Consider the following 16,676-nt stretch of genomic DNA (forward strand, 5'->3'; position numbering starts at 1 on the left):
CACCCTCCAGCTCCCACCTTCTGCAGTCTGTCTTTTCAGGACATTGCCTGCAACGCCGTGCCCTTCTATTGCGTTTCTTTATCGCTCGCTGGCAGAAGCGCCATCAAAGGAGAGGGTCGGTGTGGTATTGGGGTTTTTTTCCACATGCCATCCGCATTTCGCCTCTTGTAACAAACCGTGGAGTTGTTGTCCCTCTCCTTTTATTCTTCACAAAGTTGCGTGGGTGTACAACTCCTTTTTAACCGGACGAGCTGACTGCTACACACACACAACAAACTCTGCTTTTTCTTTTTTGTGTTTTTTTTTTTCTCTTCCGAGTTTTCCGGGGAGCAGAAGAGCGAGCACAGCCCGTTCACCACCACAACCACCGCCGCCGCCGTGGTAGCCTAGACATCACCCCCAAACCAAGGTTTTTTTTTATTGTTGGAAAAGGCAAACACACCAACAACGCCGCCGCCAACCGCCAGGATGGACGGACCAGACGGGATGCCGATGGATCTTAACCTCATACCTGCGATGGCGCCGCCGGAGGGTCAGGTGTCCAACTTTGAGAACCCGTCGGTGAACCAGGCGCCTGCGTACATCGCCGTCGCGGCCGTGTTCATGGCCCTGACGGTGTTTTTTGCCGGTGTGAGGTTCTGGGCGCGGTTTTTTGTGCAGAGGGCGCCGTGGTGGGATGATTGTGAGTTTTTGTTACTGATCAAGTCATGATGGATTGAGTGCTGACGAATGCGGTAGTGTTTATCTTTTTGGCGTTGGTGAGTGATGCTGGTTCGAGGCTGTTGGTGATGAAGGGGTTGGACTGACTGTGATGTGATAAGTTGTGTCAAGGTGCCTATATTGGGTTGGCTATCTGGCGTACGTTGTTGATACCTCTTTTCTGCAGATGATATGAGTGATGATTTGCTGACCATCAAACAGTCTCCCTCCACGGCGTGGGCAGACATATGTGGGATGTCTCCGTCGCGAGCGTCATGAGGCTCATCGAGCCTGGTCGAGCCATTGGCGATGTAACCGAGCCCGCCATCGGTTTCACCAAGCTTGGTCTCTTGCTCTTCTACTACAAGCTTTTCGCCGTGAATGACCTCACCAGAATCGGCTCGCTCGTGGGCATGGTTGTTGTCGTGCCGCTGTACACGACGCTCTTCTTCATCTTTGTCTTTATGGATGAGGCCTCGGCGTGGAAGGCGAACAAGGCCATGGCCGTGTTCAACATCGTCACCGATTTCTACCTTCTCGTGTTGCCTCTCACTGCCGTGGTGTGGCTTCGCATGGAGCGCAGAAAGAAGATTGGTCTCATTGTTATTTTCTCCAGTGGTTTCCTGTATGTCATCTCCCCATATCAAGGTACCATTGAACCGCTTACTGACAAACCAAAAAAAAAAAGCGCCTGCATCCTCAGCATCGTCGGCGCAGTCTACCGCTTCCGCGCCGCCGACGACCCCGACTTCACCTGGGTCCTCTCCAACGTCTACCTAGTCAAGTAAGCCTCCCTTTATCTCCACTCCTTTCTATCTCATCTTATCTAACCCCGCTCAGCACAATCGAATGCTGCGTCGGTATAATCTGCGCCTGCGTCCCCTTCCTGCCCGCCCTCGCCAAAAAGTCCCCCATCACGGCCGACTGGATGATCTCGCTCAAATCCCTCCGCGACCGCATCCTCTCGGCCGGTTCCCGCGGCTCCCGAGGCAACCGCTCCCACCCCTCGGCCAACGACTACGCTTACTACGGCAACTCCAAGGACCGCAACGCAAGCGGGGAGATCGACCCCGAGCTTGGCGGTACTGCTTCCCTCCGACCGCCCACGGGCAAGAGCAGCAGCAAGAACACCACGCAGGAGGTGGGGTTGGACACCATTGACGTGATTGATTCCATGCCGGGGCTGTACGGGGATGAGAGGAGCAAGGAGAGGAAGGTGAGGGGGGAGATGTTTAGGATGGATCCGACGTTGCAGACGCAGACAGAGACGAGGGTGGGGAGTGACGGGGAGAGCGGAGAGGGGGTCCAAGGGGGGATTGAGGTGAAGAAGGGGTATGCGGTTACTGAGGGGAGGTGAAAAAGGGTGATTTGATGGAATTGGATATATCCGGTCACTGTGGGATTGGATAGGAGCGTTGGTCACGCTCGGGTTTATGAGTATTTGATGATGCCAAATAAAAAACACATCGTCTTTGAGATCCATCGTCGCGCGTCTTTCTCTACAAGTCTGTCTTTGGGTCCTGATGTTGGGTTCCTGATACTTGTGACAGCTGGGCGTAGAGCTGTTCATGATGAGATTCTCTTCGTAGCTAGCAATAAATCTACCGCGTGATCTTGTCAAATCGTTTTGCTCCTCGTGAAACACGTGGAATCAATCTCCAACACATGGTCGTAAAAACAGGGTGTGCCCCGACCAGTTCTTGTTCCAGTGCCGATCAGCAGCGGCCACCACCCGTGCAGGTGGAAGCCATGTGGCAGCCCTCTTGGCTGATCTTTGCTCTCACCCCGGGTTCATCTTGGAGATCTGTCCCGCCCCCTCTCGCTCCCCCTCGATCACTTCCCCGTGCTCTTCCCCCATTCATCACGGTCCCTCAATCAATACTGCAGCCATCCTCTCGTCTCAATCGCAAACATTTTCCCCCATGGAGCACGCCAAAATGACACCCACATCACATCAGTCAAATTTACCCATCCAGGTACCTACCTTACTGTGTTGCAACGAGAATGGAAGGGTGACTGACACCCCCCCGGTGAGCCGGGCACCTCCCAAACAAACACCCTCCATCCATTCCCACCACATGCTGTGATGTATATTGCTTACCTCTTCACGTCATCCAATCGCATCCCTTCTTCTTCGTCCTCTCCCACCAAACATACGCTGTAGGACCCACCGTAATTCCCGGGCGCCTAAGCACCACTGCGGCACAGCCCGTCCGTTGATCCCCGAACGCGGGCAGGTGCAAATCTCGGGGTCTTCGGGATCGCTTGTTGGGAGGAGGAGGATTTCTGCTGCCCGCACCGCACCGGTCACTGTTCACAAAATCCCACAACAAGACTGCGCCACCAAACGGTCCGAATTCCCTGAAGCGCGTGTTCCTCCCCCCTGACAAAAGAGCGGGAGTGGCGCCATAACTGCCGGAAGGATCTGCGTTGGCTAGGGGGGGAGAGGGAGGAAAAGCCTTATGGGGCAGGTTGTAGTAGACTGTGCCTCTTGAGACGTTGCGGTGGATGTTACCGGAGTGTCGGGTGGTGGACTGGGAATGAAACTCTCGAGCAGAATTGATCGCAGGCTGCAACCGAGCGAGACAGCGAGCTAGTTGGTGATGGGCTTCTGTGATGGAAGGGTGAAACTGGGACGAACGGCTCACCGGTGTTGCGTTCGGAGGGAGGGGAGTCGATATCACGTCGGCGGATTCATGTGTCTCATCTTTGCTTGGTTTGCGGTTGTTGGCACCGTCAGCCGTGAAACCCGGTGTGCGTGGCTTCTGAGGTTTGTCCATGGCTTGTTCACCGGTGGTACACTGTAGCATCCAACGGCTTGCGAAGCCTAGCCGGAAACCAATCCCGGGGGGGCGTAGCAGGGCACCCCAGGCCCCCATGTACCGTGACTTGTGCTGCCTGTACCTACCCAGGTTGCCGCGTTCATCTAGGCACAGCCAGATCGATCCCTAGAATCCTTTCAACCATCAGGGGCCAAGATCAGGTCATCGGGACGAACTTGGTTCCATAAATGGACGGCAGTGTCTCCATTCGTCCGTCAGTTGGTGATGGTTTGCTGAGGCGGCACAGGAGGTGTTCGCTGCTGCGATGGCTTAGTTCGGTTCTGGGTGACACGGTGGTGACGCTTTGTTTGAAAACAAGGCACAGGTAGGCAGGCAATGAGCAAGCGGGTAGCGGTGGTTCTTGTATGCGTCGTCGGCTTTCCTCTCGAGCGGATGCTTGACATCCCTATCATCATTAGACCAGACTGTCACCGCACGCAAGTCAGCACCGAGTTTTAGGAAGATTGTTCGCTCAGCTTTGCCTCATTTTTCTTTTCCACCTTTGATACAGACTCTGATTCCAAGCATCATGTCCATTCTTGGACTCGTCACGCTTTCCCAAGCGGCCGTTGTTGCTGCGGTTGTGAGTCTCCCCCACTCCAACAACAAAAGATAAGCTGCTGACCACTCTCGACAGTGCTTCGTCGTCGGCCGAGCGCTGTACAACGCCTTCTTCCACCCGCTAGCCGTGTTCCCAGGACCACGGCTGTGGGCCTCGTCTCGCGTACCATATGCCGCCAACCTCGTTCGTGGCCGGCTGCATCACCGGATCAAGCAACTGCACGACCAGTACGGCCCGGTGGTGCGGATAGCCCCCGACGAGCTGTCCTTCACTGTCGACGGGGCCTGGCACGACATCTACTGCGGCGGCTACGGCAACAAGGGCTTCCCCAAGCACGACGCCTACCGCAACGCCCAGACCTTTGTCTCACTCTTCGACGCCGACGATGAAAACCACACACGCCTTCGCAACCTCCTCGGCAAGGAGTTCTTCTCGCTAAACTCTGCCCGTCGCCAAGAGCGCATCGTGCAGGAGTACACCACTCTGATGATCAACCAGCTGCGCAAGCAATATGTCGAGACCAAGCAGCCGGCAGACATGCGCGAGTGGTACAACTTCTTGACGTTTGACGTGGCGGCGAGGGTGACGCTCAGCGAGGATTTTGGCTGCCTGGAGAAGAGGACGTATCACCCTTGGATCGAGATGGTATTGACACACTTTAAACTGTCAGCGTTGTTGATGATCTCGCGGTTTTATCCTCCTTCGTCTTCCTTGCTTTTCGCCCTAGCACCAGCCAGACTTATGGAGATGAGAGATACTTTTATCAGGCTTGTGCGGGAGAAGATTGAGCGTCGAATGAACCGCACTCTTCCGCCCGATGACAACGATGATTTCGTCACTGCTGCCCTGGGCAAGGGGGTTGAAAAGGGGCTGACGAAGGACGAGCTCGAGGCGAATTGCATCTTGCTTCTGTTGGCCGGGAGCGAAACCATGACGACGTCGCTGCTGGGGGCTACGCATTACCTGTGTGAAAACCCCGCCGTCTTGCGTCGGATGACGGCCGAGGTTAGGGCAACCGTCACATCCGAGGAGCAGCTTACCTTTGGGTTCATCACGGAGAACATGCCTTACTTCAATGCTGTGCTCAAGGAGACGCAGAGGCTGTGTCCACCGGTCGCGAACGGGCCTGCTCGTGTGGTCAACAGGCCTGGCACCCTGATTGCTGGGTTCCCTGTACCGGAAGGGACCGCTGTTGGTGTTACTCAGTTTGCGGCAAACCGCCAGACGTCGAACTTCACTCGCCCCAACGACTTTGTGCCCGAGAGATGGTTGTCAGTGGAGCAGGCGGGGCAGATTGGTGAAAAGATTGGCGACAGCGCTCTTGCGCAAGATGTCGAGCAGTTTGCGGGGGATGTGCGCAGCGTTGTTCGTCCGTTCGTGGTCGGCGGCCGCGACTGCATCGGACAAAACCTCTCATGGGTCGAGTTTCGCGTTGTGTTGGCTCGGATTCTGTGGAATTTTGACATGGAGGTGGTCAGGGAGGAGAAGTTTCCATCGTTTAACCAGTGGACAGATCAGAAGGCGTTTGAGCTTTGGCAGAAGGAACCTTATCATGTCAGCTTTACAGAGAGGACAAGTTCGTGATATTTCCTCGTTTCTTCAGTTTAAGTTAAAGGAATAAAATAGCCTACAGAATTCTGCAGTCGGGGACAACAACTTCTGTCGTACATTTTGCATTCAACATGGATGATTAACGGGTGAGAGCCTCTTTTTCTCAGCAGTAGGTGAATCATATGATTCAGGTTTTTTAACCACCTTCTCGCCTCTTTTGAGCAGCACCTCAACTACGGTCTGATGTGTCCTTCGATTCAATATTGACACCATACTCAGTCAACAACCGTGTCGCATCCAAATGCCCACTTCCGGTAGTCCACGATAAACAGGTTCTGCCATCGTTGTCTTTGGATTCGGCATCAACCTTCTCACTTGTCAGAAGTTGTTTGAGAATGGCTACATCGCCAGCCTTCGCAGCCTTTCGCAGCCTTCGATGATAAAGTTTGTCCATCTTCATCCTGGGGCTCAACACCGATCGCGCCTCGAGCCAGTAGTATTTCCATCACCTGCTCATGGCCCAGTTCTACGGCGCGAAAAACCATTCTAGGTAGTTTGTCGCCTCGTGCCAGACGCCCTTTGCGGATACACATCCTTTGAAGCGGAAACATTGACCGTCGGTGTCTGCTCATGATGACGGGCTCGAAATCGTTGCTCAAAACCCGCTCGAACTGTGTCATACCGTACCGAACAGGCGATTTCGAAGATGGATAGCGATGGGTTTCTCCTCGACCTCTTTTTGTCGACAATTAAGACCGATACCGATAAAACGAAGCTCTATGTGAATTCCGCGGCCGCTGGCAGTCAAGGGATTGTTGCCTAGGCTTCCAGGCGGCATAAATCCAAGGATGTTGCCAGAGTTAATAAACGCGTCCGGGGAAGTTGTCAAAAGCCCACCGCGAGTGTCCAATGACTTCCATGCGAACAGACTGTGATCATCCGAGATCTTCATTATTTCCTCTTGTAGTCGGATGAAAGCATTTTTCTTCTCTCCATACATTAGCGGCATGTTGATATCGAATATTCCCAATAAACTGTAGACACAACCCTCGACTCTTGTTGTTTCCCTTCCAGCTGCCCATGACATCATCTTCTGAGCGACACTGAAGCCATCAATATCACTCTCCCCGGCAAAAAGCACCGATGGTATCCCGATGCGGTTTGCCATGGCTCGTTGTAGGCTCAGCTTTCCACCCAGATTTGTCCAGTTTTCATCGAAAAAGTTTACTTTGCGTGGTGCAATGAGCTCCTGGAGGGTCCACGCCCTAGAATGGAAAACCGCCAGCTATCGGAGAACTGGGCTTGCGACGGTACATCGGCCAGGTAAGCGAGACAGACTTCGGCTTCTTGATACCAGCGGTACATGGAGTTGATAGCTGCTGAGAACTCGGCGCTGCTCGTCTTATCGATGCAGCAGGTGTCGACCCAAGCATATTGGTATCACTCTCTGGCGAGGTCGCAAAAGGCCTCGATCTTCCGGTATCTTTATTTCTCTATGGTGCAGCCCACTTCCATGTCCCGAAACGTTACCTCCTCGTAGCCCCAGGTGTGTAACAAGATGGTGTAGGGGGGCACACTATTGTCTGTAAACTCTGCAAGTTTTAGGGTGGTTGTGTACAGCAGGCGCATCCTGACGAATACTGGACGGGCAGACCAAGGCGGTACGTTCTACGATAGTCGGTGGTCGAGGTTCAGTCGTCCGATCAGATGAGGGATTAGGAAGGTATGAAGGGTGAGGGGTCACGGGGGATTTCAGCCCAAATGGCCGCAGCGCTATCAGCATGAATGGCACAGGACAAGGCGATTCTTTATTGGCTACCTCACATGTCCCGTGATGAAAGGTGAAGAAGAAGATGGTATGCTTTTTGCTTGTTTCTGAGCATATCCTCAAGTGTTACACTAGGCACGTATCCTCATCAGTGGGCATTGTCATTCTTCTCGTTGCCATTGCAATTCCCATGCATCTTCTCCCAAGCGCTCCTCTTCATCCAAATCTCCCCAATCGGACAACCATCGTTCTCAACACAGACCCAATCGCCAATACCATGCTCCTCTCCAGCACGCCTCACCCCTCTCCCACCACCACCAATGATCAAATTTCCTGGCCGATATTTCTCGTGTGCCTTCATGCGGCGGATCACACTGCCATGGATACGGGCATCCTCAGGAATGTCACGAACTTCCCCGCAGGGGAGGGGCCAGCGAATGGGCTTCCAAGAGCCATCTTCTTGAAGGTCCATACGGCGGAAGGGGAGATACCTGGGAGGGCAACTGTTAGCTGGCCGGCATACACGGTAAGGCAGAAAATAGTGGCTACGTACTCCATAATCTTCCAAGCTAACACTGAAGTCTTGCTCAGCCCGCAATCAAACTCGAGGGAGTCGTGAATTCGAGCCGTGTGCGCTTTGTGCATCATTTCTCGGAACGACGAAGGCTTCTGCTGCCCGCTGCAGTCACCCTCCTTCTCACCCGACTTTTTGGCAGCACTGCCCCCGCGGTTGGCCTGAGAAAATGAGTCCTTGAAGCTGGATTGCTGGAACAACTTGGGTGTGCTCATACTCGAACTGCGGATCATGATGTTTGGAATCGGTGGGTTGGGCTCGCCCGAGGTCTCGTGAGGGGCAATCTCGTCATTGAGTGGCTGTTCCTGTCCTGCCGACGGCGGCCTATACCCATGATCCTCGGTGTCGGACTCGTCGTGGTCATGGAGAGCCTCGACGCAACCCATCTCGCGGACCTTCTCCTCGTCAAACATCAGGCCTGCCTTGATCGCTTCGTGGACCATCCAGACCAAGGGAACGTGGCTGGCGACCTTGGAGTCCTCAAGGGTTTCCTCCCACCCACCACCAATATCCGCATGGCCTCCTGAGAACCACACTTCGTCGACGTCCTGATGGCTTTCCTCCTCGTCGCTTTCCTCACTCTCGGCAAATGATTCGGCGTCCTCCAGATGAGGATGGGGCTCGATTGATACCTCGGATTTGACGTCGTTCTCCGTCGGGCGCGCCGAAGCCTCGGTCTTGTTGGTGTGCCGTGATCGTGTCGAGTGGGAGCGCCTGCGATATGGCTCTGGATCCGTGGGCACGCCCAACGTGGGCCGTCGCCCTCTGTCGTCCTGGCCCTGTTTACCTTGGTGGGCGGGAGCGGCAACGAATTTTCGTCTGTATTTCTCGTGGAGATTGTGGAGACCATCGGACACTGGGTGATGGTGGTGCTGCTTCTTGCCGCTCTTGCTCTGGTACACCAAGTCCTGCCGGAACTTGGCGCGGCGCTCATCAATACTCACGGCGTGACGGACAACCTTTGCCGAGGTGCGCGCCGTGTAAGGAAACTTGCTCCTTTGCATCCAGGCTGCCTCAAACTGAGGTACACTGTTGACTGTATCGAAGAGGCCGAGAAAGCGGATGCGGCGGACAGGGCGGGAGAAGGTCTCACGAAATCCCTTCATGAAGGTGTACATCTCCCTCTTCTTCTGGTTCCCTTCTGGAGTGTTATCCCCCTGCCTGCTCTGCCAGTTGGAGAAGGCTTTCCACGCAAACACCACCATCTCCTCGTTACCGTGCGACAGCAGCCCGACATAATCCAACATCTCGGCCAAGAATCGCGCAATGTACGCCCCACGCGAGAAGCCAAAGATGTAGATCTCATCTCCAGGGTTGTAGAACCTCATCAGGAACCGATAGCCTCCCACAACATGATGATCGAACGAGGACCCAATGGCACTGTCTTTGGCTTTCATGTACCAAGACTTGATACGCGCCACCGTTCCCGTGCGAGTCAAGCTGCTCGAGACGACATAGGTGCCAATTCCGGCTTCAGGATACAGTTTAGTACGACGCCCTACAACACAATGTAACACAATTCTTTATCACTCACGTTGATAATAATGAACTAATCAGATTGTCAGCACTCCAGTCAGATAATAGACGGTATCGAAATACTTACATTGATCCCTCGCTGTCCTGTCGAGCATTCGAAATATCTTCAAAATGTTGCTGTCGGTGTCGTCGCCATGGAACTTATTGCCTGTGCCATCGAAGCACAACACAATCTTGCTCGGCTTCCGGTGGCGAGACTGATGGTCTCTGTCTGGACCCATTGGAGTGACAGGACGAGATGGCAGATGTGTTGAGAAAAAGTCTTCGTGTGCGTCAATGTGGGACTCCCGATCTGGACTGGAGACTCTGACACGGTTACCCAGCCTCTCGGGCATGAGGTGCGACTTATCCATTTCTCTACAGTGGGCTGACCTCACAAAATTCCGACGCTGGGGGGGGGTGACACAGAAAGTGAATCAAGACGGCGCAAGAACCCATGATCGCATCACCAATGTTCTGGGACAACACCAGCATTCCCCTTTTATCAATGCCACTTTCTCGAGGACCAATCCACGACGCCAGCCTACCACCCCCTTCTGCAGGATTCCGTCATTTGAATGAGAGCCCCCGCTCGTAACACATTCAGCTCCCTTCATGACTCTTTGAACCTCCCAATCTTTTTCCACGACGCACTGATGCCGATCGCTGTGAGAGGTGAGACACTCTGCGAGGAGAAACCAGTCGTCCTATCAGAAAAGGAGGCACTGATGTCCACGATGCTGGTTGTCGGCTCATTTGCCATTGGTCGATGTGGCAGAAGGATGGCAGGTCGGGCATTAGTCCGTGGGTAGCGGTTCTTGATGGCCTATCACGACGAGATGGGTAGTTAGAGTGCAGCAATGACCCCGGCCTTCAGCTGCTATGCGGTCTGCGCAAGGGGGCCGGATGGGGAAGTTAGGACGCCGAACCACGGCGGCAATTGCGGTCTTCAAGCCGAAGCAGACGGCTATCATTGGCTGGGTTTCAGCCTCTCCATGCACCAGATCGATACTAAAAGCTTTTTCAATCCCGGCCCGCCTCCTGGGTGCTCGGATCGTTCCCGGGAGGAGGAACGGTACGGCGATCTTAGCGGATCATGGTGTCTTGGGCTCGACGCCAAACCGTTTTGGACAGCGATAATCACCTTGTAGCGGGCTTGGGTAGCGTCTTGATCGACCACAGTGACCCGTCGTCCCACAAGGTCACCCTCGTCGGTAATTGGCAGATGCACAACCCTGCAGCCATTTCGACGACCTCACTTGACAGACCTGCATGCTCCAGTGGCATGGCCTGCCTTCCCCTATCCACCACTCTCGGCCATCGATGTCCACCAACTATTAGTAATGGTATTCCACGGTCCATCGGCAGAGGTCAAAGTTCCCCAGCCATTTGCTGTCACCGCCTGGGCCCAAGAGCTGCCGTTCCCCTGGGCGATACGTCGGTCCGCACAACAATCACCATGTAGGTAGTGTAGTACTTTGATATGCGGTGCTTCGTTAAGGGTCTCTTGTGCTGCAAGGTTGATGTTCGCGTCTGGGTTGAATCCCTTCAAGCCACTCTGAATTCGGCGAGCACCCGAGTGCTGTGCACCTGAATTGGTTGGCCAGATAGCTCCCCTGTTGTTCCAGTCAAGCCACCAAGCAAGCCCGGCGGGGTTTGTCTCACCTGAAGATTTTCCCTTTTCCAACCATTCGATCTCCAAGACCAAAAAGTGCGCGAGAGGCGGCATGGGGGGGCGGGTCGATCCCAGCTAGGGTGACATCACACAACACAGTCTCACGAGCTCAGGGAGACTGGGCCTCTCTCCTCGAGCTCTTGACATCCCTTCTTAACCGGCCTGTCTGCAGCACTCTGTGCTTCCATTGCTTCATCTCACATCTCCTCATGACGTTTTGGAAAGCTACCATTGTTATCAATCCTATCTAGTACTTTTGTTGTTTCAATTTTATACCCATTATACCCCTTCTTACAAGCTTACATCATGTCAGATTACAACGGCAACGGGCACAAGGCCTCGAATGGCACGGGAGTTACTGCTCTCAATGGCTCAAGCTCGAGCCACGGGAGCTCGTCTGCCCACCAATCACGCGAGGGAATGGAACTTGTCGCCAGTCAAGCAAAGCCAAGGCCTACTCCTCTTGACTTGAAGCCCACGGGTGCAAACAGAGCTGGCGTTGCCAATGCCTTTGAGCGGTATGGCCAAGTGATGCAGTCATCAGTTGCTCCGTTGCCAAATCAGCATGGCGCCGACACATTCAGCCGATCGAAGAAATGGGGCAAACTCAGAGACGATGTCAAGCAACTGCGGCTTGCTGGTAAGTGTCATGTGATGATGTGGTGACTGGTCCGGTCGGAACACCGTTGCTGACCTCGAGACAGACTACAAGACCCTTCTTGGTGTGGTCAAGGCCAAGGTCAAGGGCGAGAAGATCAAGGATGACAAGACTATGGCCATGGAAAAGGTCATCCAGCTTGTGTCCAACTTGCCTAGCAACTCCAAGACACGCACAGAGCTCACCAACTCGTTTTTGAGCGAGCTGTGGTACACCCTTGAGCATCCCCCTTCGATGTATGTGGGTGAGAAGTTCCAGTATCGCCAGGCTGATGGGTCATATAATGTGAGTTTGGGTTTGTCATATCACTCGATTGCTCATCCTCATGCTGACGCCTTTCCAGAATGTTATGTTTCCCCAGCTTGGTGCCGCTGGCACTTCGTACTCCAGATCGGTAGCTGCCAATGTCGTTCGGCAGGGCGCTCTTCCAGACCCCAATCTCATCTTCGAGTCAGTCATGAAGCGGACGGAGTACACAGAACATCCGAACAATGTCTCTAGCATTCTGTGGTACTGGGCCAGTATCATCATTCACGGTAGGTATTCCTGTCAGCTGCCAGTTGTCGACATCGTCACTAACGCACTGTGCAGATCTGTTCTGGACAGACTACAGGGACATGAGCAAGTCCAAGACCTCTTCGTACCTGGACCTGTCTCCTCTGTACGGCAGCAATCAGGACATGCAGGACACCATCCGCACCTTCAAGGACGGCAAGATCAAGCCTGACTGCTTTGCTGACAAGCGCCTCCTGGGCATGCCACCCGGTGTCGGTGTGTTTTTGATCATGTTCAACCGCGTCCACAACCATGTGGCTGAGAACTTGGCCCGCATCAACGAGGATGGCAGGTTTTCTCCCCCCAGCCCCAACCTTGAGGGCGAGAAGAAGGAGGCTGCGTGGAAGAAGTACGACAACGACCTGTTCCAGCATGCTCGGTTGATCACCTCTGGTCTGTACATCAACATCACACTGCTGGATTACGTCCGAAACATTGTCAACCTCAACCGTGTTGATACCACCTGGACTCTTGACCCCCGTGTCGAGACTGGCATAAACGTTGACACCAAGGAGGGTGCCGAGCGTGGTACCGGCAATGTGTGCTCGGCCGAGTTCAACCTCTGCTACCGCTGGCACTCGTGCATCTCGGCCAAGGATGACAAGTGGATTCAGGATTTCTACTATGATCTCTTCAAGAAGCCGGGCAAGGACCTCTCTATTCATGAGCTCATCATGGGCTTCGGCAAATTCGAGGGCATGATCCCAGATGACCCTGCGGAGCGTCCCTTCAACAAATTCCAGAGAGGGCCGGATGGCAAGTTCAACGACGATGACCTTGTCAACTGCATCTCAGACGCCATTGAGGACCCCGCTGGATCTTTTGGCGCCCGCAACGTGCCCGAGTCGATGCGGGCGGTTGAGATTCTCGGGATCATTCAAGGCCGCAGATGGAATGTTGCTGGCTTGAACGAATTCCGCAAGCACTTCGGCCTGAAGCCCTACGAGAAGTTCGAGGACATCAACTCGGACCCGGGTGTTGCTGAGTCTCTTCGTCGCCTGTATGATCACCCCGACTTTGTGGAGCTGTACCCTGGTCTCGTGGCGGAGGAGAGGAAGGAGCCCATGGTTCCTGGTGTCGGCATTGCGCCTACCTACACCATCTCCCGTGTCGTCTTGTCGGATGCTGTGTGTCTGGTGAGAGGTGACCGCCACTACACCATCGACTACACACCACGAAACCTCACCAACTGGGGTTTCAACGAAGTCCAGTATGACTTGAACATCAACCACGGTTGCGTCTTTTACAAGCTCTTCCTCCGGGCTTTCCCCAACCACTTCAAGTACAACTCGGTCTACGCGCACTACCCCATGGTGACCCCGTCGGAGAACAGCAAGATTCTCAAGGACCTCAAGCGCGCTCATCTCTTTGACTTCTCCCGGCCAGGCAGGATCGCCACACCCACCGAGGTCACCTCGTACGATGGTGCCCAGCGCATCTTTGCTGCTGAGGACAAGTTCAAGAGCACCTGGAATGCTGGTGTTGCTGGCATCCGCGCCAAGGCAAGCCCTGAGCTTTCTGGCGATGCTGCTGTCCACGACAGGCACCGCACCACTGCATCTCGGTCGCTGTTCACCCCTGAGCTGGGCACCCAGATCAAGGCCTTCTACGAGAGCTTGACAGACAAACTGCTCACCACCAAGAGCTACACTTTGGTACCCGGCAGCAAGTTTGCTGACCTCGTCCGCGACATTGCCAATATCGTGCCAACCCACTTTGCCGCCAGTGTCTTCGGCCTTCCGTTGACAACCAAGGAAAACAGCAAGGGCATCTACACCGAGCACGAGCTTTACGCCGTCCTCCAGATCATCGCCTCTGCCCTCTTCGTCGACTTGGAGCCTGTTAAGCTCTTCCCCGTGGTGGAAGCAGCCAAGACGGTCGCTGGTCAGCTCGGCACCCTTGTCGACAAGACGGTCAAGAGCCCCAAGGCAGCCAAGAACAGCGTCCTCAACACCTTCGGCGTTAACTTTATCAAGGAGCTTAAGAAGGCCGGTTTGGCCACGCACGACATCACTTGGAACCATGTCCTCCCAACCGCTGCGGCCCTCGCCTCGAGCCAAGGTGAGCTGTTCACCCAGGCAGTGGATTACTACCTCTCCCCCGAGGGTGCCGCGCACGTAGCGGACATTACCGCCATTGCCTCCCAGCCGTCATCTTCCCAGAACGACGCTCTCCTCTTGGGTTACGTCCTGGAAGGCATCCGCCTGTCAGGTTCAGCTCGGTCTCACTTTGAAGCCACAACCGCCGGCACTGTCACGGCGTCCAATGGCACGGAGCTGCACATCCAGCCCGGCAGCAAGGTTACCATCAACTCTGTATGCCCCTCTTTTACCCTTTTTGTCCCCTCCAGTATTAACCTCTCTTGTTTTCTAGTCAACCGCCTCCCGCGACGCAGCTTACTTCCCCGAGCCAGAAACCGTCAACCCCCGCCGTCCACTGGACAAGTACATCCACTTTGACGCCGGTCCTCATGCCTTCCTGGGCAAGGAAATCAGCCAGATTGCCCTCACAGAGATGTTCCGTGCTCTGTTCAAGAGGAAGAATGTCCGGCGCGCGCCTGGTCCGCAGGGAGAGCTAAAGAAGGTGCCGAGGGCGGATGGGAACGGGGTGGATTACCTCAGGGAGGACTGGGGTGCTTTGACGCCCTTCCCTGTTACCATGAAGGTGATGTGGGATGAGGTTTAGAGAATGGAAATGCATTTTAGTGATGGGGAGGAGGACGTAATAGGTTATGCACCCAGACTGTCATTTCCAGGGAAATCCAACGCAGATTTCGGATGTCATACTGCCAAAAGCAGAGGAAGATTCCTCTCCCTCTCTTCTACACTCACACCACTCAGTCTTCCAATATACCTAAAGCATATAAGCGTTGACAGAAAATAAAAATCGAAAATAACACGGGCGGTAAAAAGATATAGGTACGTCGGTCCATCGAGCTTGTTATTTTAAGCTCCTAGGCGGAATTACAAAGTATAGCTCTTTACATTTCTGGACACTTACTACTCCAATCTTTGTAACCGAGATCATGATTATCTATAAGCTATCGCAAGGAATGCGTTTTGCTGAGGATTCAGCTAAACAACTGAATCGTGCTTGGATGTCCGTGTGCGTTAGTACTGGACTTGGCTCATCATTGCGGCACAGCCCAGGCCAGCACCTCAGGTATATAGTTATTTGCTCCCTCTGGCCCAGCCACAAATCTCGGGTCTTGGGATCTTTAATATCGGGGCGATATGCTATAATCCTGTAAGATCTGGACGGCTTTTGGGATACCGGCGGTAAGGGGTTGAGAAGCCAAGGTGTAAGAGAACGAAACGATGGAGCATACTCACAGATGCAATATTTCCTTCTATCTGGGAGGGAAATTGTCATCGGATGACGAAGACTGGACTCCGAGCGTCGAGGCCGTTTGGGCAACGATTCGGTTCGCAATGACCACGGGCCGACTAAAATACCTGACCGGCCAACCACCACTCTCCACCAACCCTACACCTATCACCCTGTGCCACGAACAGCAGGTACCGCTTCAGCCGCCGAAGATAGGACGTTGAACACTTAAAGAACCAACTTCAAGCCAGCCTACGAACAATCTTACTAATCTACGAGAATCCGAAGAGAAATGATAAAAATGAGTGCATAAGCTAGAATGGACTTTGCATGGGCTTCAAGGAGAGTAGGGTATATTTTGGGAAATGTATGTTTCAATCGGTAATAGTTGCGCTTTCGGCTTAGCCACCCGGCGTTAATAAATTATTATTATCATTATCATATGAATTGCAGACTAAGGCAGCTCGGCGCTTACGTGATGTTTCTCACAGCGCAATGACAAGTGAAGGTACCAATCAGCCCCTACGCAAATACGTGCTATTTAATCGCAAGCTTGGCATATCTTCTTTCATCCTAGTTTAGCATCCCCCTTCGCTCACCTATCCAGCATACACTTCCTACTTGCTCGCACTTGATTCTTATCCTATTATCAGCTCGACATGACCTAAATAACATTATTCCGCCCACCTTTTCGTGGAGCCAATTATGAATTTGACACCGGCGACTTCACAACTAGCAATAAGTTCTGGAAAGCCCCAACATATATATCTATATCCAAACTAATGCGGCCAGCAAAACGATTTCGAAGCTGTGAAAGAAGAGGGGGTATTACAGGCGATGTAGCGGGTATCCTATATCAGTACTATAACTCAATATAAGAGACGAACGGTAATAGAACTATTATCTCGGTCAGCTCAAAAGCGGGCGAGGATAATAAGTATTACTACTTCCCACAAAAACGAGGATGGGA

At 53.6% G+C, this 16,676-nt stretch overlaps 5 protein-coding genes across 5 annotated transcripts; 3 read left to right on the plus strand and 2 right to left on the minus strand.

The window, feature by feature from the left end:
- Window positions 1–468: 468 nt before the first annotated feature.
- QC761_501270 (uncharacterized protein) lies at window positions 469–2,056 on the plus strand (the record flags this gene model as incomplete). Its single annotated transcript, XM_062879374.1, has 4 exons — window positions 469–682; window positions 922–1,324; window positions 1,388–1,483; window positions 1,540–2,056. 4 exons carry the CDS (start codon window positions 469–471, stop codon window positions 2,054–2,056), a joined length of 1,230 nt encoding a protein of 409 aa, XP_062730479.1.
- Window positions 2,057–3,737: 1,681 nt separating this feature from the next.
- QC761_501260 (uncharacterized protein) lies at window positions 3,738–5,733 on the plus strand. The gene is made up of 2 exons (XM_062879373.1): window positions 3,738–4,104; window positions 4,159–5,733. Exons 1-2 carry the CDS (start codon window positions 4,051–4,053, stop codon window positions 5,665–5,667), a joined length of 1,563 nt encoding a protein of 520 aa, XP_062730480.1. The 5' UTR covers window positions 3,738–4,050; the 3' UTR covers window positions 5,668–5,733.
- A 577-nt stretch (window positions 5,734–6,310) lies between these two features.
- Window positions 6,311–6,999, minus strand: QC761_0074750 (uncharacterized protein; the record flags this gene model as incomplete). The annotated part of the gene is made up of 2 exons (XM_062872751.1): window positions 6,311–6,827; window positions 6,941–6,999. The coding sequence occupies 2 exons, from the start codon at window positions 6,997–6,999 to the stop codon at window positions 6,311–6,313; spliced, it is 576 nt and encodes a 191-aa protein (XP_062730481.1).
- Window positions 7,000–7,420: 421 nt separating this feature from the next.
- QC761_501250 (uncharacterized protein) lies at window positions 7,421–10,608 on the minus strand. The gene is made up of 4 exons (XM_062879372.1): window positions 9,580–10,608; window positions 9,511–9,525; window positions 7,956–9,474; window positions 7,421–7,893 (listed from the first exon to the last, which is right to left on the minus strand). The coding sequence occupies exons 1-4, from the start codon at window positions 9,863–9,865 to the stop codon at window positions 7,551–7,553; spliced, it is 2,163 nt and encodes a 720-aa protein (XP_062730482.1). The 5' UTR covers window positions 9,866–10,608; the 3' UTR covers window positions 7,421–7,550.
- QC761_501240 (uncharacterized protein) lies at window positions 7,521–15,463 on the plus strand. Its single transcript, XM_062879371.1, has 5 exons — window positions 7,521–11,806; window positions 11,871–12,109; window positions 12,168–12,360; window positions 12,416–14,694; window positions 14,753–15,463. The coding sequence occupies exons 1-5, from the start codon at window positions 11,473–11,475 to the stop codon at window positions 15,062–15,064; spliced, it is 3,357 nt and encodes a 1,118-aa protein (XP_062730483.1). The 5' UTR covers window positions 7,521–11,472; the 3' UTR covers window positions 15,065–15,463.
- Window positions 15,464–16,676: the final 1,213 nt, after the last annotated feature.

The sequence above is a fragment of the Podospora bellae-mahoneyi genome, chromosome 5, assembly GCF_035222275.1.
Source record: "Podospora bellae-mahoneyi strain CBS 112042 chromosome 5, whole genome shotgun sequence".
Taxonomy (NCBI): domain Eukaryota; kingdom Fungi; phylum Ascomycota; class Sordariomycetes; order Sordariales; family Podosporaceae; genus Podospora; species Podospora bellae-mahoneyi.